This window comes from Larus michahellis, chromosome 1 (genome assembly GCF_964199755.1).
Source record: "Larus michahellis chromosome 1, bLarMic1.1, whole genome shotgun sequence".
Lineage (NCBI taxonomy): Eukaryota > Metazoa > Chordata > Aves > Charadriiformes > Laridae > Larus > Larus michahellis.
In genome coordinates, this window is record NC_133896.1 from 132,442,966 (window position 1) to 132,465,037 (window position 22,072).

At 40.0% G+C, this 22,072-nt stretch overlaps 1 protein-coding gene across 13 annotated transcripts in view; it reads right to left on the reverse strand.

Moving 5' to 3' along the window:
- Positions 1–9,461: 9,461 nt before the first annotated feature.
- GK (glycerol kinase) overlaps positions 9,462–22,072 on the reverse strand; it is a 37,415-nt gene continuing 24,804 nt past the window's right edge. For 3 of the 13 annotated variants that reach the window (XM_074604270.1, XM_074604264.1, XM_074604285.1), the window contains 5 exons: positions 19,384–19,504; positions 17,674–17,817; positions 16,622–16,702; positions 15,026–15,112; positions 9,462–11,900 (listed from right to left, as the gene is read on the reverse strand). In XM_074604270.1, the coding sequence (XP_074460371.1) occupies positions 11,887–11,900; positions 15,026–15,112; positions 16,622–16,702; positions 17,674–17,817; positions 19,384–19,504 (447 nt within the window). In that variant the 3' untranslated portion in view covers positions 9,462–11,886. The remainder of the gene's footprint in view (positions 11,901–15,025; positions 15,113–16,621; positions 16,703–17,673; positions 17,818–19,383; positions 19,505–22,072) is intronic. The other 10 variants (XM_074604305.1, XM_074604319.1, XM_074604301.1 and 7 more) reach the window with 5 other exon arrangements.

Below are 22,072 nucleotides of genomic sequence, written 5' to 3' on the forward strand. Positions count from 1 at the left end.
GAGACTCCACCACCTCTCTGGGCAGCCTGTTCCAGTGCTCTGCCACCCTCAGTGTAAAGAAGTTCCTTCTCATGTTTAGGGGGAACTTCCTATGCTCAAGTTTGTGCCCATTACCTCTTGTCCTGTCCCCGGGCACCACTGAAAAGAGCCTGGCCCCATCATGGGGCACGAGCTTAGGGCAAGCTGCCGGTCCCCCTGCTGTGGTGCCCAGACACGAAGGGGTGGGGGAGGCAGCCCCAGCGGGCAAGGAGTCGATGGGGGACGGGTCATACCCTGCCTGCCGGCTGCTTCCCACCGCGTCCACCTCCTCCTGCTGCTCTCCGGAAGGTCAGATGGCAGCCGACGCAGAGGGAGAGGGGCACCCATAGCCCCGCTGTCATCTCTGCTGGGGCACTGAAACCGTGCGGCTTCAGCTCGTCTGCTTAGTTTTTAGGGGAAGCAAGGAGAACGGCACACCGTTAGATGTAACGAATAACCGAGGTGAGATTCTTTTTATTTTTTTTTGTGTTGCAGTTGTTTATAAACTACATAATCGTTTACAATTTTCTCTCAAGTAACTTGTGGCATTAATTTAATGCCAACCTAAGTGGTACTAGGAAAGGATGAAAATGTCAAAGAGGCAGAACAAATGTATGTTTGTTTAAAATGAACATAATAAATAACATAATAAATATCTGTGCAAATGGTCTTTGAGTAGAAAAGATGCCTCACTTAAATAATAAGAGTCCCATGCATAGGGCCACCAATGTCTAGTTACTCGGCTGATCAAACAGGAGTCTTATTTTTACAGTTAGGACCACATTTCCTTAACGTCTGCTCTGGTAGGAAAATGACAGTTGTGACAATTCTGACATTTTGTTCTTTGGAAAATTTCCACCATATGGGATGCTAGCAAAGGTCAATCTAAGGAACAAAGGGCACTGGTGAATCAATCAATCTTACCTGTGCATATATCCAAGTGAAGTGATATCATCACTTGAGGGCTTTTTTTAAAAATTCTTGCCCTTAATTCTTTTCTCATATTCTTTAAAATTTTGTCTTCATTGAAGAACGATTACTTTCAAATAGACTATATTTATTCTGCTCGGTTTAAATTAGAAGCATTATGTGACTTGGCCTGAAAAACAAGGTATTAAAATTGTTCTGATAACAGTCTGGTTTAGCTCAAGCCCAAGATGCCAAGGTTATGTCTGCAAAAGCATTTCTTAATGCAGAGAAGGAAGACAGCAGCAAAGCAATTTTGCTGTGGTAATAGAGAGGTTTTAGATCAGTCCCCGCCTAAAATGCCAATGAAGCCAGTAAAAGCACAGCATTGCCACTACGTCTAATGTATATGGGCGCTAAGATCTCAACCAAGCAAAGTGTCCTTATACCCCTATATATATATATATCTCCTTATACCCAGGGGTAGCACAGCTGGGCTGGCAAAGGATTACACCAGTGGCCTGACTTCAGCACTGAAGTTGGGGTGGGGAGGGAGTATTTGAATTTATACAGATGCAAACATACAGTGCATCCAATACTTTTCTTTTGCCCTCTCCTGAATGCTGTTTTCCAGAAGCAGCACTCTGTTCTTGTCGTGCCACAAGCATCCATAAAACCCCCTATAAGATACTACCCTGAATCCCAACAAACACCCAATGCGTGGACTTCAGGGTGACTCTCATTTAGCCCGTCCCTCTCTATAGTGTTTTCTCTTGGACTGTAGTCACATGGCTGCCTGTCAAGATGCGAGAAGAAGGATGAGCTCTAGAAAGGTGGATAAGGAGTGTATGCTCTGAAGAATGTATCTGTAAAGTATGATTTTGTCTGGCATCTAGACGTGTGATTACATGTGCCCTAAGACTGTCAGAAATTATCTCACTACAGAAGAGGGCGAGGGGACAGATGGAGAAACCCAGCTTCTTGTTCCTGTTCTGAAATGGGAATGCTTGGAGTCCAGACTCAAAGTGATGGAGCAGATAAGCAAACCCAAAATAATAAACCAACAGCTCTTAGCAGCCTTCTGAATAGATATAAAATGTTCGAGGCTTTTTTTCATGGCCAGAGGAGAGAGAGAGGTATGTTACACCACTACACACAGCATGGGGAATAAGCAGGAAGAACTAGAGATCTGTGTGTGGTCACAGGGCCATTACCTCATTGCAATTGCAGAGACGTGGTGGGGTAGCTTGCATGACTGGAATGCTGTAGTGAATGGCTATGTACTTTTAAGGAAAGACATCCCTGGAAAGGTGATGGAACAGCTCATTCTGGATGTCATCTCTAAGCATGTAGAGGAAAAGGTTATCAGGAGTGGTCAACATGGATTCACCAAGGGGAAATCATGCTTGACCAATCTGATAGCCTTCTGTGATGACATGACTGGCTGGGTAGATGACAGGAGAGCAGTGAACATTGTCCACATTGAATTCATCAAGATTTTTGACACTGTCTCCCATAACATCCTCATAGGTAAGCTTGGGAAGTGCGGGTTAGATGAGTGGACAGGGAGGTGGATTGAGAATGGGATGAATGGCAGAGCTCAGAGGGTTGTGATCAGTGGTGCAGAGTCCAGTAGGAGTCCTGCAACTAGTGGTGCTCCCCAGGGGTCAGTACTGGGTCCAGCCTTGTTCAACACATCCGTCAACAGCCTGGATGAGGGGACAGAGTGTACCATCAGCAAGTTTGCTGATGACACAAAACTGTGAGGAGTGGCTGACACACCAGGAGGCTGTGCCACCATACAGAGAGACCTGGACAGGCTGGAGAGTTGGGGGGAGAGGAACATAATGAAGTTCAACAAGGGCAAGTGTAGGGTCCTGCACCTGGGGAGAAATAACCCCATGCACCAGTACAGGTTAGGGGTTGACCTGCTGGAGAGCAGCTCTGCAGAGAGGGACCTGGGGATCCTGGTGGTCAACAAGTTGAGCATGAGGCAGTAATGGGAGGATGGGGCCAGACTCTTTTCAGTGGTGCCCAGCGACGGGACAAGGGGCAGTGGGCACAAACTGGAACACAGGAAATGCCATCTGAACATGAGGAAAATTTCTTTACTTTGAGGGTGGCAGAGCACTGGAACAGGCTGCCCAGAGAGGTGGTGGAGTCTCCATCTCTGGAGACATTCAAAACCCGCCTGGATGCACCAACCTGCTCTAGGTGACCCTGCTCTGGCAAGGGGGTTGGACTAGATGGTCTCCAAAGGTCTTTTCCAACCCCTGTCATTCTGTGATTCTTTATCTTGGAGGTGCCTGTGAAAAGGTCATAGTTCCGTAATTTCAAGCCTCACAATAATGAGAACCCATGCCCTATGCAGTACAAAACCTCTAAATTTAAAATAAAAGGAAAAAAAAAAGAGACATGGATTATACTTACATCTGGTTTCGTCACTACGGAACATCAGTTCATTTCAAACTCTGGGCAGTGTCCAAGATTAAATATCCATAGAAAGAAACAAATTACCTAATTATACTTTATGACTACTTTGTGGATATGGACTATTAGGTCTGTGTGTAATGTCAGTACGGGAACTTCATGACTTTTTGGGTGAAAATTCATAATGTTAGCCATCTCAGAGGAACTTCTGTAAACAAGAATTACCACACCTCTTGGTTTTTATTTTATTATGAAAGAGCTCACCGTCTTTCCTCATATGTGTTTAGCACTACACATTCACTGCAAACTCGTTTGTCAGTACTGCGTTACAGCCTGTCAATGAACTGCTCATACGCTGATGTTATCTTTGTTTCTATTGTAAGGTAGTACAGCTGTGACTCATGATTTTGCAAAAATATTTAAATTGTGATTTCAACATTTTCATTTTGAGCGTACTGTGCCAAGTGCTGCTGTGACAGCTTCAACAGATGCTACTTTGACAAGCAAGTGGGAATAACTGATTTTTTTTTCTTTTTAAATGAAGCTATAACAAAGCCTTCCAACAATTTCAGATCTTCAAGGATATTCTGGAAACCAGTATCATCCTGCTGTTATGACCTTCAACCACTTTGTTGCTTGTTATATTGATTTACTATTGTATTACACTGGGTTCTGAACTGCTTAAATTCTGGGGTTTTTTTTCTACCTTTCCTAAGTGCTGACCTCAGACACCAAATAATAAGACTGTACCTGCACGTTCCAATATACAACGTGCCTCATTTGCACATCAATTGGGACCGGAGATTTCACATAGTCATGAATAAACAAATAACCTACTTCAAGATTAGCAAATAAAATCTTTCAGCGCTATTATAACATGTTTAATTTAATTAATTAGTTCAATTAATATGAATTTGACTTATTACTTAACATTACTTAACGTTTAGAAGTTTGACAAACCTTGCATCATATGAGCTTGTTGGTTGGTGTAATATCAGCAGTCAAACAGGAGGACCGGTACCAAGCAAAGAAATGGTGGCGCGATCTGAAATCTGTTGGTGGCTACGACAGCCCTTGATGACTCTTGAGTCGGAAGTTCATCACTGAGCTGATGCCCAAACCAGGGTAAGGTGCAGTTTGTTTTCTTTAAGATTTATGTATCAGAAGGTCACAGATGAGAGCCATTGTGCTGCACATGAAGAGGTTTGTACCTTGTGGAAGACTAACTAGAGCCCAAATAAGAATAGCTTGTGTCGGTAACACAAACCTATTCCCTGGGGGGAAGTGTCTTAAAGAGACCTAATAATATGTGTCTTAAAGTTTAACTGAGACACAACTATCATTATGTAGAAAACAATATTGAAATTACCATCTCGTATTTTGCTTCATGATGAAGACAGGGTTCTTGCATGTTCCAGGTAAGTCACCCCCCTGCCCCTTTTCCCCTTCCTCCTTAAAACAAAAGCAAAAAACTTGGAGAATATCTGACGCCTCCAGTATTTGTAGTGTGAGAGCTCTTGAAGCTTTTCTTCTTGTTAAAGCAGTTTCTTCTGCTGAGGAGTCAATTCTTCAGAATCGTACAATTGAAGAATCAATTCTCCCTGAAAAATCAAGGCTGACAAGCAGCACTGGCACATTGATTTCCAGAAAACGCTCTCCACCAAAGACTTGGAGTTAGAGTCTAGTTATAAGCAGAGAGAGATTAGAAGCCATTTACATAGTTTTTCAAGTAAAAATTGGAGGTTTTCCTTCATAATGTGGCAGCACTCGGCTTCAGTATTTGTGGAAGAAGGTGATGTTGGTACTGAAACATCACACAGGGGAGGGCATCACTACTTGTGTTATGCATCCTCTCAGGTGTAAGCTGAATCCTGTTGTTGGACATGGAGTAGTAATACAGAAGGGATTTCTGTGCTCATGAACGTTGATGCATCCCGAGTCCCTCTGTACCAGGCAGTAAGCTCTAGGGCAGGTTGTCAGTAATCTGTTCATCTGCAAGACAAGATAGGCAAGAGAGACAGAGAGGACTGATGTAGTGGGAAAACTTAGCGAAAAATCAGTAGTTGAAGTGATACACTCCGAACTCCTGAAGCTGCTTCTGAAGTAGCATAGGAAATGCGGGTGCTGTTGGGCATGCTGACTAACCCATCCTCTTGCCAAAACAAACAGAAGACAACTCCAGCAGCTTTAGAGATGGGAGGCAAAACGCTTGTTCTAGACGATGACAACTGATCCCCAAAGCTGTCCTGTCTGCAAGCTCTTGTCCAGTTGCACAAAAGCCCACAAGGGTGTTGGGCGGTGGGGAGCGAGAGCTGCTGGCTCTTCAGTTCTCAGAGCGCTCCATCCCTGCAGAACTGAAAAGTAACAACACAGGAGATCCTTCCAACTGGAGCGAGTGTACTTTCAAGGATAATCAGAGAAGGAACCCTCACATCAGCAGCCCATGGATTCAAAGGAAAAAATGCTACAGACAAAAAGAAGCAATTCCCAAACCAGTATCTTCCCATTACAAAAATTTTACTAACCCATATTTTTAGGTTTTGCTAACTACAATATAACTGTGGTCTCTTAGGAAGCGCGTTATCCCATGCTTGTCTTTTGGGCTGCTTTGAAGCATCCGGTGGCATAATTCCTTGTGAAAAATGGGGTGTTAGACGAAAGCAATCACATATCCAGAAAACAGTTATTTTGCTTAAAATCCCACTAGCAACTACTTAAAAGATTCTCTCTCCAAAACTAAAACAAAGGAGATAATAAGCCCACACAATGGGCTGGATGAGCGTACGATCTGCTGGATCAAGCACTGGCTGGGTGGGCGGTCCCAGGGAGTGGTGGTCAATGGAGTTAAATCCAGCTGGGGGCCAGTCACAAGTGGTGTTCCTCAGGGCTCAGTGTTGGGACCATTTCTGTTTAACGTCTTTATTGATGACCTTGATAAGGATATAGAGTGTATCATCAGCAAGTTTGCAGATAACACAAAGCTAAGCGGGAGTGTTGATCTGCATGAGGATAGGGAGGCTCTACAGAGAGACTTGGATAGATTGGACTGATGGGCCAACGCTAATGGAATGAGCTTCAACAAGGCCAAGCACCAGGTCCTGCACTTGGGCCACAACAACCCCACGCATTGCTACAGGCCTGGGGAAGTGTGGCTGGAGAGCTGCCTGGCAGAAAAGGACCTGGGGGTTCTAATCGACAAGCGGCTGAACATGAGCCAGCAGTGTGCCCAGGTGGCCAAGAAAGCCAATGCCATCCTGGCTTGTGTTAGAAATAGTGTGACCAGCAGAAGGAGGGAGGTGATTGTCCCCCTGTACTCAGCACTGGTGAGGCCACACCTTGAGTATTGTGTCCAGTTCTGGGCACCTCAATACGAGAGAGATATCGAGGTGCTGGAGCGAGTGCAGAGGAGGGCAACGAAGCTGGTGAAGGGCCTGGAGAATAAATCTTATGAGGAGCGATTGAAGGAGCTGGGACTGTTTAGTTTGAGGAAGAGGAGGCTGAGGGGAGACCTCATCACTCTCTACAACTACTTGAAAGGCCATTGTAGAGAGGTTGGTGCTGGTCTCTTCTCACAGGTAATTAGCGATAGAACAAGAGGGAATGGCTTCAAGCTGCAGCAGGGTAGGTTTAGGCTGGACATTAGGAAAAAATTCTTCACAGAAAGAGTGGTCAGACACTGGAATAGGCTGCCCAGGGAGGTGGTGGAGTCACCATCCCTGAATGTGTTTAGGAGTCCTTTAGATGTGGTGTTAGAGGATATGGTGTAAGGGAGAACTTTGTAGAGTGGAGTTGATGGTTGGACTCGATGATCCCAAGGGTCTTTTCCAACCTAAATGATTCTATGATTCAATAGGGCTGACTCTTCCAAAACAAATGCGTACATAGGGTGACACAGTAATAATTCCAGTGAATAATGTTGAAATACATCATGGGTGAAAACTGACTCATATAAAGTGAACTGGTTTTGTCCAAATAAACCAGCATTTCTTTTTCCCTGGCCTTTATTATTAGGTGGCTTGAGCCTTCAGCCTGTGCCGGAGACAAGCTGTGACTGACCTAATCACAGACCGGCGGAGGCAGGAGGGCACCTCTGATGGTGTCTGGTCCAAGCCCCTGCTCAGAGCAGGGTCAGCAAAAGCAGGGTTCCAAGTATCTTGAGCCCCATCAGGTTTTGAGTATCTTGAGGGATGGAAACTCCACAGCGAGCAACCTGCTCCAATGTGTGACTACCTTCAGGGTAAAAAATTGTTTTCTTTTGTTGGAATGGAATTTCCTGTGTTTCAGTTTGTGCCCGTTGCCTCTCGTCCTGTCACTGGGCACCACTGAGAAGGGTCTGGCTCCATCGCCTTCATGCCCTGCACCAGGTGTTTATACCCGAGCTCCCTCCAAGCTGAGCAGTCCCAGATCTCACAGCTTCTCCCATATGACGGATGCTCCAGTCCTTTAACCATCTTTGTAGCCTGTCACAGGACTCACTCTGGTATGTCTGTGTCCCTCTCGCACTGGACCCAGCGCTCCAGATGTGTCTCACCAGGGCTGATTAGAGGGGAAGGATCTCCTCCCTTGACCTGCTGGTGATGCTCTGCTTGACGCAGGCCAGGGTGCTCTTGGCCTTCTTTTGCGCAATTGCTGCCTCATGGTCAACTTGGTGCCCACAGGATACCCAGGACCTTTCCTGCAATGCCGCTTCCCAGCAGGTTGCCCCCCAGCATGTCCCGGTGCGTGGGGTTGATCCTCCCCAGATGCAGGACTTGGCACTTCCTCATTGAACCTCAAGAGGTTCCTGCCAGCGCATTTCTCCAGCCTGTCGAGATCCCCTCTGGACAGCACAGGAAAATCAGTCCAGCAATGTTCCTGTGTCATTTCCGGGCTTTAAAGGGATGCTACTCATTTGCCTGCCTTATCTCCAGGACTGATGACTACTACTTACATAAATGCCAGTCAATTACAATAATTAAAAAAAACCCCAACATACTGGGTTTGTGTTACAGCTCTTAATGGGATGGCATTCCAACAGCTACAGATCTAGGATTCTTCAGATGGACAGATTACGGCTTGGAGCTGATACGGATATTAAGAAGCTTGTTTGTATAAAGTTCCAGTAATAGACTAGACATTGTATTAGCTTACATTGAACAAAAATTCTTTATACATGTAAATTTCCGGTACTAATTACATTAATAAGGTTCTCATCTTATAATATTCCAGCTTGATGAATCACGAAATTTGAGTACGCTCTTGTGCCGCGCAGCTACGCGCAAGGCTATAATTTTGCCGTGTGAAAGGGAGACTCAAGAGTCTCAGGAGCAGAAGGAGAAGTCTGATACTGAGTAATAACATGTTACCTAAGGTTTCTGTGCTGATATGATATTTAAATGAGGGTTTCTGACTCACACAACTGATTTCGATAGAGGACTAAAGGCTTTGTATGACTACGGATGAAGGCTGTACCCTAGGTATAATCAGGCAGCACCAGATGTGTACAACACAATGGGGAGCGATGTGGAAACGGAAGAAACAAGCGCCCGGCAGGCACACTGCACACAGGTACCCTCCGCATAGGCACGTGTCCCCACGCTTCTTTCTTAAAACAACAGAAATACCTTACGCTCCTGCCTAGAGCCCCCAGCCACATTTTTTATCCCATGAACATTTCTTCCCCCAACTCATGGCAGCTTTTTAACCCGTAGCAATTACCAGACCATGGTATAAGAGCAGAAACCGTTTGGCCTGTTGGCCCCACCAAGCAACATTGATCAAGACCTTTGGATCAAACCTGTATTACAACCGTGTTCCTTTTCACCATTTTACTTCTGTTTTCCTGCGTTCTTCTGAATAGGGAGGGACCTGTGGAAACGTAATTTCTAATCCAGTCCTTGAAACCGAATATATCACTGAAAAGCAGAACACAATGATCTGAAAGGTCCCTTCCAACCCAGACAATTCTACAATTCTATGTACTCCAGCCGTATGTCTGAGCAAGTTAAAGCACGTCTGTGACACTTAATGAGGGCGTTCTGTTGTTTAATATGCATCAGTGTATAGTAATGCCTCATGTAAAAAACATGAATGAAAATGTGTCTGAAAGATAATGTGCAAGAATAAACTGACAGCTTACGTTAATTTATTTATGGTATTTTAATACCAAGTTAATGCATTTCTCAAGTAAGAATTTATAAATCTGGTAATTTATAGAAAAAATAAATCACAGCTTCACAAAAAGCTAACTTTCAACATTTTGTCCCCTCCCCCCCAACATGCAGTTTACAATATATTTCAACTATGTTGGTAGAAAGTTAACAGTGATGTGAAATTCTTAAAAAATATTTGCAACAGCAATTGAAAATAAAATAACGATTTTTACTCAGTGAAAAAGTAATAGGAACTGTGTTTCCCAGTAAAAGATAAGTCAGAAAAGCAGCAAAAAATTCCACCTCCTTCTTATTACGTGCTACCTTTCCCCCGCCACATACATCACTGGCAAAGGCAACACTTCAACATTAATCGTTCCCAGGTTCAGTGCTTCAGTGTTTTTGGCAAGAAGTCGTACTCAGAAGTCCCGTGTTGGAGGTGTGTGCTGCCCTCACCCTGTGTGCTCCAAAGGCTGCTGGTACTCCTCTTCCTTGGGGTAAAGTGGGATCAGCAACAGCTCCAAGTAAAGGTAAGGAGTATGAAGATTTTTCTATGGGTTTGTGTTCTTTTTTCACCCTTTCTTCACCTCTCCAATACAAACTGGAAAACCCAGAAATTTTAGTTGTCACACCTCACATTTGAGTATTTATAGGAGATACGGGATTTGAATGATGATGTTGTATTTTCACCTGCGCACAGAAATCTCCTCTGTTGAATTTATACATGCAACCACAGGACGAAAAATGTTCCTCCTCTAACTTCTTAATTAAAAGTCACATTTTCAAAGGTCATTGCACTTGACAATAAAAAGGCAATTAATATGCATTCAATATTAAATACATTGTACAGACCTGAACTTCTGTGCAATCCATTGCTTCAGACACACACATATTTAACACCTTTTTAAAAACTAAGCCTCTAATCATAGTTTAATGAAGAAAACCAAACTTTGCTAAAGACTACTTTTTTAAAGACAAAAATCTTTAAAAACAAATGCACCCAAAAAACTGCTCCCTTTAACTCCTAGTGCATTTAAACGCATCTTTGAAATTCTCCGTGTTGTTCCCACATTTAACCTCGCTATTATTCTATACTGATCTAGTGACACTATACAAGCACACATTTTCTCCGACCCAACCAACAAGGCTGTCATTTGTCATGCTGTTGGTACAAACAGGAAAGCTGAAGATAAGATTATTGCCTCACTCCTTTACCTGTGGAGGACAAAAAGTTTCAAAGTGGACGCAACTCAGTTGTCACATAAGTTGGCTGTGAATTACAGTGGCCCATTTCAGATGCCAAGTTCTTACTCTTCCAAGTCAGGGTTTTGGGTTGTCCCAGCATATTTTGTGACAACTTGCTGTTAAAACTATGGACATGGAAACTGAAAGGGAGATTTTGGTCCCTGAGATATACTAAATGAGATCAAGAACTAAAGCATTAGTATTTAATTTGGAGTGGACCCTCTTTAAGGAAAACTAAGGTAGCTTCAACTTTCAAAATGTTAACAAATATCCTTATGCAGGATGACAGAATACATGCAGTATTGGTCAAGAAAAGTGCATTGTACACAGTAGTTTTAAGAGTTATCAGTTGCTGAGGACCAAGAAGCTGTCCTGTCAATAGCATGCTGTATCAAGTTTGTCCTTCCAAACTAACACAAAAGCACAAGAACATGAAACACGGCCTTAGCCAAAACACCTGTCATCTACTCCTCTCTCACAGGACTTAGTGTCTTGAATACTTATAATGGGCAAACTGACTACATACGCTAGAAACAAAACCAAACGTTTTAACTTTGTAATTGTACTCTGTGGACCACATCAGCAACCTCTTCATTGCCAAACTGGTGGCAATGTGTGCTACTGATAATAGATTTTGAGCTAGTGTTTAAAAGGTTTGTACCAATGAATGTGTTTCAGACCAGTGGCCACTACAGTAAAAGATCTTTGGCAACCATAGACATATCAAAGGTAATTCACAGCAGCTGGAAGAATTGTAAGATGTTTACAAAGTTCTATAGTGCATTATTAACTTCCTACAGTGTGTTGTATAAAGTACCAAAACCTTGAAAGGGTAGCTAAACATCTGACATAATTACCTCAGAAATTGCAGCGTTTTGTCATACCAACTTTCTCAAACAAAGCTAGGGCTTGTGAAATTTAAGAGGATGATGTGAGATGGTCCATGCAAGGGCCTCCAGTGCAGTTGGAGTTGATGGGGAAGGGAGCAGAGTAATGAAGGGCTGAAGAGTCAGGGACTGGCAACAGACGGGTTCAAGAAAGGATTTAGTCACACAAGTAGTATGATCACATTGGTGGTGGAATCTCTTCAGACAACAAAACAAAACGAAACAAAAAAAAAAAAATCAGCTGCATCCAGAGAGTCCACTAAGTAGTCTCATTTACCAGCACCTTAAATGAGAAAAAACGTGCATTAGTAACATAGACTTTACTCTAAACCATTAATAACACTCTACTCCACAACTGAGCTATGAGAAGAATTCAGTATAACCATCTTTTGTTTTCAATTAATACAGTTATAAATTAGATGTATCTTGTGACACCAGATAAGCCAGCACTTAAGTGTGTGGGTAGGAGAGAATAGACCACACTATTAAGATGGGTAAATTTTTAACAAGTAGAAGAATTGAAGGAAGGTACTCTAAGCTTATCTTTTTCTGAATATGAGCTCAGCTTTCAGAAATCTGGGAAATATTATTGCAACTAACTTGCAGAACTGCATAGTGATCCCTGTATTGGTATGCAATTTGGCAGCAACTATCACAACACAAGAAACTAAAATAGAAAAAGAGAATCTTAAAAAAAACCCCAAAGGATATTTAAGCAGGAAGAATACAGTAATACTATCAGCACTGACACCTTACTCTGTGAAAATAAAGTCAGAGAATTTTATACCCCAGATGTCACATAAGATCCCATATATAGCCAATCCCCACTTATACCTCACTTGAGAGGTGCCAATAGAAGAATGCAAAGTCATTTCTTTAAATTTGAGTCTAGTAAAATATAGTATCACTTTCAGTTAACTTCCACCCCCCAAAAAAGTACAGCTACAGAATATATTGAAGTCTCTCAGATGTCTACTTCCAGAAGTACTGTGAAAAACCTAACAGAATCTTAGCGTAAGGACTCCAGCTGCTTTGATAGTGAAATAAACCAAAACATTGTCCCTTTCTCCCCTGGGACACAAGAAGAATGAAGATCATAGAATAAGGTACAAGTAATTGACCTGATTTTGAGAAAATTATGAAATGATATAATGAAATACAGTATTGTTGTTCACATTCAGTCATCAGGTGCTGCATGAAAAGGCAATTAGTTTAGCAGTTCCATAAATGGGTTTTTGCCACGTTAGTGTTCTCTATTCTGCCACAGCAGATTTTTCCTTCGCATTTCAGTAGTTGTAAAATCATGGCCCTGCCTTACAGAGACATGTTCAACAACAGCACTGATGCCGTCCAAGACTTACTGCTGCTTCAGCACATGAAGAATGAATTCAATCCTCAGTAGATTCAGTCCTCAAACCTACTATACTGATGACTGCGTTGGGGTTCCAGTATTTCATTAAAAGATAAAATGTAACAAATTAATTAATGGAGTTCTTGTACTGAATTACAAGGAAAGTCTGGTCAGCTAGTTCCGGCTTTTAAAAGCAAAAGGATAAGGGGGAAGCAGCCCTACTCTAATCAGCAACTCAAATTCTGTATAACATGTTCTACCCTAACACACCGCTGAGTAAAACTACAATCCGTACATATAATCACTGATGCTATTTGTTTTTAGACATCATCATTTTTAAAACAAATAAAAGCTGGAAATTTCTTGTAACTTCTCCTGTCCCCAAGCATATCATGTAAATGACATACCAACATACTGGTATCTAAAGTAACTATACTGGTATATATAGTATATATATACATTATAGTAACAGTAACTATATCAATAGTTACTGTTATCCGAAAACAACGGTAAAAATGGGTTCTGAAGGCCAAAGTGAGTTGAGATGAGTATGTTTTTCACTTGTGTGTCAGAAAGGTACCGGCAAGCTTAGGGAAAGGAGAAAAAAACCATAATTTTTTTAATGAGTTCCAGCAGTGCAAGTTTAGATATTTATATGCAGGTTACTGATTAGTTGTTTTTAAAAAGCAATAAAGCCAGAATTTAAGTTGCTTATCTACCCACTTAACATCGATCTTCATATTATTTCAGGTATCATCCATGTGGTGAAGAACCTGACCTGGAATTAATATTCAAATTGCTTAGTTCAGCTTGTTAAAAATTTACCCACTTATTTGCAGCTGGTTTTATTTTATTCTTCATCATCAAGATTGTTCTCATTCACAGATACATTCCAGAGTTAGTAAATCAATGTCAATCCATTCGTTCAGTTTGATTTTTGCCTAGCATTTGTTTAGTTGGATTTTCATTCTCCTACAAGCTCAGACAGTCTCTTCCATGCAAGGAAAATTACAATTGAATAGTTAATGCAGGCTGAATGAGTATAAACAAAATACAAACACATCATCACAGGAGTATGCTAGAGTCCTCAATTGTCTGTTTAATTAATACCCCCGCCCATCCCGCCAGAACCAAAACAAAGAAAGAAAACGGCAACAACCACCCCCAAAAAGCTTACTAAGCAGCAATAACAGCTATACTGTAAAATATCTTCTTTGAAATGAAATTATGAAACACAGCAACAAAGAACAAATGACGTCACCATATACTTCTTTTTCTTACCATAAGAATATCTTAATGAAATGTCTTACTTCTGGCATAAGTAACTAACACCGTCATGCATACTAAGAACTTTCTTTTAAAATAGAATATACATTAATAGGTTGAAGATGCATCTTCATTGCATATGCACACAGTCCCTTTCCCCAGTCTTGCAGACAGGCCTTTTAGGGTCTCTTCTCTTTATACAAAATTAATTCACTTATCCATCAAGAGCAAAGTACAAAAAGAATATTCTACAGATTTAGTAGATGAAGTTTTCTAACCATGTAATAGTTCCAAGGGGACCAGAAAAATGAAAGGGGTGCATGAAGCCTTTCAGGGACAGACGAAAAGTCTTCACTTTATTTAAACAAGATCCTCAAAATAATTATAAACGTTGTGAGAAGAAATACAGGACGAAGGATGGAACCTTATTCTAACTGCAAGGCACACTGTAATGTAGGCAATGCAAAACTCTGCTAGGCTGCCCCAACTCAGATCCATCTTATAAACTGTGTAAAGTCTGCATAGCTAGACAAGGGAAGGGGAGAGTTCAAGGTTTCATGTGCATCTAACAACTATGAATTTCATGGCACATGAGGATGAATTTGAGATGGCATTCACTTGGTTCCCTTAGGTACCATATGTCTAATTCACACCCTCAAACACTCGTGTGCATGAACAACAAAAAGCATCAGTCATTTTTGCTAAAAATAAACAGATGGAATAAAAAAAAACCCAACACTTAGACTAGTGTAGAGAGATTTTAAAGTGATCTAGTTCAAATAATAACTAACCTGAGACGTACTTTGCTCCGATTAACATTATCATGCTACTCATAATAAAAAAACCCAAAGGCAGACTACAGAAGATACTAGTGTCACCTGATGTCATCCAGGGGAGGGTGTTTCCAGTCAAGCAAATCAAAAGAGAAATATATATATAAATTGCAATATATTTGTTAAAAATCATATGAACAGCAAAAAGTAACAAATGTAGTGACATTTGCAGAAAAACTAAAAAAGATTATGCATAACCCCCACATAATTCAAAACAGGTTCTCAATATAAGAGTTCAAATCCAAAATCCACTATTAGCACTATCTAGGTTGAGCCTATTTCTAGCATTCTTCAATCTTAAATACTCCAAGCAGGCAGAAGACAAAGTTTCAAAGCAAGAGCTAAGGAAAATAACATTTCCCCCTGCAGTGTTAAACCAGAAGGTAAGTTTTGATAAACATATCCCTTTTCACATGAACTGAAGAACAAGATCTAGTTTTATTTTCTGTTAGGCAAAATTTTCTATCCTTCAAAAGGAAATAAAGATAAATTAAGTAAGAAACACATCAAGCACTTGGGATTTTAGGATACATAACAGAAAGTTTAGATGTAAGGCTACCAAGTCATAATGGACAACACTGAAGTGAAATTTGTTACTCATGCTAAGTTACCTATTTCCCTTCTGAATAGTCTTGACAGAATTGTTTGTATAACGCTGGTATTAAATAAATTATGTACGCTAACATATAGGATGGTAAAAGGAAAATTTTAGCTTTAGCTTTCAAGAACAAAATAAGAGACTTCAGGCAGCTTGAGGGCTGCAACTGTTGCCTGTGGGAGGAATTAACATTATGAGGATTCTTTACTTAATACTTTTCATTCTAATAGGTTTTCCAACAAATGAGAAATCAAATGAAGATAAAGCCCATAAATGATGTATTGTAGGATGTCAGGACTAAGAACTTACCCTGAAATTGTGCTGAAATATAAATTCAAATTATAGATCATAGAAGACTGCAGGTTTTATTTAATTCAAACCTGACAGATGAAAAAGCCCTCTACTTCAAAAGAGAGACCTTGTTCAGTCCCCCAAAAGTGTTTATATATTCCCTGTGTGTGAACAACATGTCTATGCAATTCTTCACTTTATGATAACTTCTTGCTCTTAGCCCTTGTGGGTCAAACAGATTTTGATGTGGCTGTCAATCTCTCCTTCCTATGCAGCAAATAATAAAGGCAAGATATAGCACGAAAAATCACAGGATGAAACTTTTCTCCTTTGCAACATGAGGTTATTGTATAAGAAAGTTTACGAAATCCCTGCACTGTCTTAGAATTGTGCTGTATCTCTTCTAGGTAAGACTAACCTGCAGTTAGTCTTGATTTCGTGTCTTCTGTTTTCAGAGCCCTACAAGATATTGCTTGTGTTCTCCTTTCAAGACGAAGACCTATCTATCTGTTTTCCTGCTTTGTTTCCACAGTGGTTTTAAGTAGTAGTTTTTAAGTCACTGGAATAGTCCAGAGATGAACAGAAAAAGGTCACCAAACTCAAGATTAACTACCTAGGGAAACTGGCTAATTAATAATATTGACCTGCATTAATTTCTGATTTACCGTTTGAAGGAGCTTCAGATGTCTCCCAGCCCATAGATTTCATTACAGCTTTCTTCCATCTAGCATAGCGAAATTCACTTTCTGAAATCAAGAAATCAGCAAACAGAAAGGCCTATCAATGCATATGAATACAAGTATTCAAGAAGCAAAGACAAAAATATTAGCTTTCCACTCTTTTGCACAGTATAGTTTGTCTGCACAGAACAAGCATTATAAAATGCTGTTTTGCATACACAAAAAGAAGTCCAAGCAACCCCAAAACAAAACAACCCAAAACTCCACAGTTATGCACAGTAAGGAGAAATAAACCTTAAAGACAATTTTCTGCATGTTCACCAATAAGAAATTTACAAGTAGGGCAAAATGAAACAATTTTTATCACGTAGAAGCCCTTCAGTGTTGAAAATACAGTCTTGAAGTAGGGATTATAGCAGTAATTTTAATCAAAATGCTAACACAAAATTCTGTACCAAAAAAAAGAAATAATTGAAAAGAAAAAAATGCTTTTCTAATTATGTCAAGTACATGCTTTCCATCTCTAGAAGCACTTAAGAACTGATGAAAAGATAGTTAGCTAAAAAACAATAATTAATGTAGGCTTTTTAAAGCCAAAAGAAAAGTCTTCCAAAAACAGTCAGCCTGTCCTTTCTACATTTGTGAAAACTCACAAATGCACAGGACCTTTAGGAAACATCTTTCTCAACAAAACCTTTCTCTGATTTTACTTGCTATAAATCAAAAGCTACTAACTGCAATGCCCAGTGCCAAGCTTCTTTCAAAAAGAAGAAAAAGAAACCCAACACATTCCCCTGTGGAGTTATGTTGTTTTAATCATTTTCCAATCTTACTAGTCAATATATGGACAAAACGGCAAGTGAAATGCATTTTTATCGAAACCAAACACTCCAAAGCTGATCTTCAATGTTTGTGAGGATATTTATATGTAGCTGCTTTTATATCAGTATGTTAAGTCTGAAAGGAAGAAAAAAACCCATCTGTTGGACATAAAATATTAAGTTTGCAACTTCTTAGATAATATGAAAGGGTTTTACCCTCTGGGTTGATCTGTGGTTCAAATCGTTCACATGTCACTGCTGTCAAGTCTCCAGGATTCAGACTCCAAATTCCAACTCCTTCTGCAGCTCCTGCTGCCATAGCAGCTCCTAGAGCTGTTGTTTCAGGCATTGATGGCTTTACTAAGTAAATCACAGAGAAGGCAGTCATTATGATTTTTAATGAAAGTCACCTTGACATCAGAACTAAAGATTTACATATATAGCTAGAATGATATATATTTTCTACAACTGCTATATGCTTCCTTTAAGTTTACCAACTGCAAACCTCATTTTATTGTCATTCATATGGTTATGAGGCTAACTTCACCAATGAGTCTTCCAAGTCTTTGAAATACCTCAGATCACTACTTCCTACAAAACTGAATCGTGCAATTGCCCATTTTCATACCCCGTGCAGGGCTGCAGTCCTCAACCATCTATTTCCTTAGAGTAGTCCTATTTTTTTAAAACTATTGCTTTGTCTTCTCTCTCCCTCCTCAAAGCAGTGATCACTAGCTAAGTTATCAGTCTTGTTCCCATGCTGTAGATACTGTGTTATTAAACGCATTTATATTTAGAAAAGACATCTTAAAAGAGGCTACACATCTGCTAATTATGCATCTGCACTGACAGTATGAGCCTTGTGTATTATGTATTATTAAAGGCAAGCTATAATATCTCTAGAGTTAAAAACTTTCCACTGAAGTGTCTCACGTTTATGCATGAGACAACACAATGTTTTTCTAAATGATTTTCTAGAAGCTGCATATTAGGCAAGATTATTTGTTACTCCATGACATGCTGCATCCTTAAGAATGTTAATGTACAGCTAACAATACTCAGCAACTTGGGATCTGCTACAGGAGTTAAAACATGTCTTCAGAAGGATGCACCTTTTTCACTGACACTGAAATGTTCCAGGTTTCAAGTAAGGTCCTTAAAGAGCTTTAGTGTATCCTTCAAAGCTAAAAAACCTTTTTATCATTCTAGGGGGCTTCTGTGAAAGAAGTGTTACGTGATCATTTCTAAAATGGCTGCATTGCTGTTGGATCAGAATACTGGTGTTGTAAACTTTCACTTGCTTTAGAGAGGAACAACCTCATTTGGGTTTGTTTTTCATATCATGCATGCCAAGAAAACTGGTTGCACAATTCCCACTTTTGTTGTAACTTCTATTCCCTTCTTCATTGCTGCTGTGAGAGGAAACTGAAGGGACAATGTGTTTTGTGGGTCTTCTTTTACATTGTAAATTAAATCAAAGGTCTCTGCAGGCAAAGGGAACAGAAAAAAGGGTATCTGCTTTTTGCTGAAATGCAAGTGCAAAACATGAGCAGTGGAGGTGTAAAGTTCTGATTTATCTCTCAGCAAGATTCTCAGGGCCAATATGTTGCAGAACAAAATTAATTTCACTGATTTTAAAATTGTTAGATCTTTAGAAATTGATATGACAGCTTTAAAGTTCAATACCATCACAGTGCTGTAATATTTCGACACAAGCAATAAGTCACTGATTTCTATGGAAGTGAACCTCAAAACTGGATGCAAGATCGAAAACCTTTTTGTGAAAAAAATCCCAACATTCTCAAGTAGTAGCAAAAGACCAGCAACAACAACAAAGCAAGCAATCCAAATTGCCCTCATTAGCCATTACAAACCAACGTTGTTTTCAGCTTTAAAAACAAAATAGGAGTTGTAATTTCATCTTACCTACTGGAATACAGAGAATGTCTGATTGGAGTTGCATGAGGACTTTGTTGTTGGTCATTCCTCCGTCTACTTGTAACTGATTTAGTGGTATTCCACAGTCCTTGTTTATGGCATCTAAAATCTTAAGTAAGAGTAATATATGTTATGATTTAATGTAGGGAAATCCATGATACCCTCTGAGTGTAAAGTACTGGTAATTCAGCACCTCTCCCCCCTGTATATCAAAAGGGCAAAACAGAGGTAGTGACAATACAGTTTTGTTTAATACACAGCAAATGCATTCTATTTATTACAGAAATCCTACTAGGAAGTGCTTCTCCTCTGATGCTCTCTATTTAGCCTGTGTGTTGCTTATATGGCCTGAGAAGAAGAATTTTGGAGAAAAGCTGATGACAGCTACAACATTTATCAAAGCTAACAAAGGAAGAAGTAATACTTAGTAATACTTAGCTCATTACAGTTTGTCTAGATACTTTCTCTAATTTGATGCATTAAAGAACTGAAAAATTAAAACATTTTAACTGGCAATCTGGAAGACACCTCAATAGCAACTGCTGAACATTGAACTCCTTTGAAAAAGCAGCCTCTTAAAATATTTTCACTTAGCTGTTGAAAATTGAGATTTTTACATTACACAAGACAGATTGCAAAAATAAACTATTAGTGCAATTTCTTGTAAAATTATGTTTCCTTCTTTTGAGCACAGTGGATAGCTGAAAATAAATGAAAAGTGTTAAAGTGTTTGCAAGGGATAATTAACTAAGAGTGGAGCATTTAATTCACCAATACCTATCAATATGCTTTTTAGAGAATTTCCTAAAAATGTAAGATTTACCTCAAACCTTAGCTACTGATAACACCGCAGCATTATCCTACAAGCACCTTTTAATTGCAGAATAGTGGGTTTTCTAGAGTTTTGTAAAAGCAGTCAATTAAATGCCTCATTTACATTTTTTAAGGATAGTGCATAATTTTTGTTGACGAAGTTAGGAATTAGCTAGTGCAGACTGATATTCTCTTTATATTTTTTCAGTTTATTTGAATAAAAAAGAGGTGTACTATCCTCAGCTTTAAATGACAAAGCAACATAGACCACATAAAAGACCAAAACTACAACACATTCTGTGCTGTTCTGTAGTTCATAAAGTACTCAGTTATACAATCCTTACAGGGAAAAGTCAACATGTTTTTGTTTAAAAAAGAATGAAAAAATTGTAGGTTTGTAAGGTAGTAAAAACTATATAGACATGAGTTGTCCAGTAATTCTACCTGTGCCCAGAAAGTAAGTCAGCAAGGTCCCTTACCAGAAAATCTTTAAAGGAACTAAAAGAACTGCCACGGGATAAAGAGTGGTTAAAAACTGGAAGGTAAGAGTAAAAGGCCAATTTTCAAGGTGGCAACATCTGTCCATGGGCCTGCACTGTTCCATTCATTAGAAATAACCTGGAAAAGAGGGTTCATAGCACAGCAGCAAAGTTTGCTGGCAGTACTAAGCTAGTACTGCTCCCCACCACTTACTTCCTTCACGTGTATCATTTTACATTTGTCTATTCAGATTTCACCTGCCTTTTTTACCATTCAGAACTTCAGCAGTGCCTCGTGATCTCAGCTTTACATACACATATTGTTGGAGGCTCTGGCCTTGTTTACCACTGTGCAAGAGCATGTTGGATCATACTATGTACTCAGCAGAGATCAAAAAATTGAAAAGAATTCTAGAAATCAGGAAGGGATGAAGGAACAAAACAAATAATGACCATTCTGCTGCTCTCTCTATTGGACTGACATTGGATGAAGAGCAAGGTAGTCAAGTATGAAAGTTTTGTCAAATGACAGCATTGTGCAGCTCTTACTTATTTTTCCATAATGCCTTCTGGAAGGAAAAAACATAAAAAGTGTCATCTGTCTGGACAAGGAAGAAGCTTTTTGGATAATCAGAAAGAGTGACTTAGAAGGATTGGATGGCACAATAAAAACAAGCAAAAACTCCAGTGCATGTGAAATTACTGAAGGATACAAAAGAGTTCCATTTTAACTGGAATTAAAACATATGAACTTTGTTTCTGACAAGCCAGAACTAACAATGTATCTTTGAAAAATGTACATATATTTCACCTGTGTCACTAGGACTTAATCTGTTAATTTAATTGTGTCCAGAGACCTAATCAGGCACTCCTGTCATTGTGATAAAAGCACGTTGACTAAAGTATGAGGAAGTATTAGATCTGTTCAAACAGTCAACTTCACCCTCACTCAGTCTGAGAGCTTTACTTCCTTCTCTTCTACTCCCAGCCACATAACCTGTCTCTTGTTCTGATGTTGGCTACACTCCTCTGCGAGGCAGCTGAGGTCATTAATCCAGCAGAAAAATAGCCCAGCAAAAAGAGGGATAATTTTCTGCTGGAAAGTTCATTGACCTGTCACATGAGAGGGAATGGATGGGAGGAGGGACAAGGAAAGAGAGGAGCAGACAACGAACTAGACCATCAGTTCAGTTCCCTGTAACTTTACCCTGACTTCTAGTACCAGAATTAGAGATATGTGCTACTTCCAAGCTCCTTCACAGCTTTCTCAGGACTCAGAGGCTGTTAGCACCATTTCAAAAGCAGACATCTGGGTGAAATTTCTGGCTGTCTTTTTCCAAATGAGTACTTCATACTCTATTCTGTGTCACCACAGAATCAGCAAG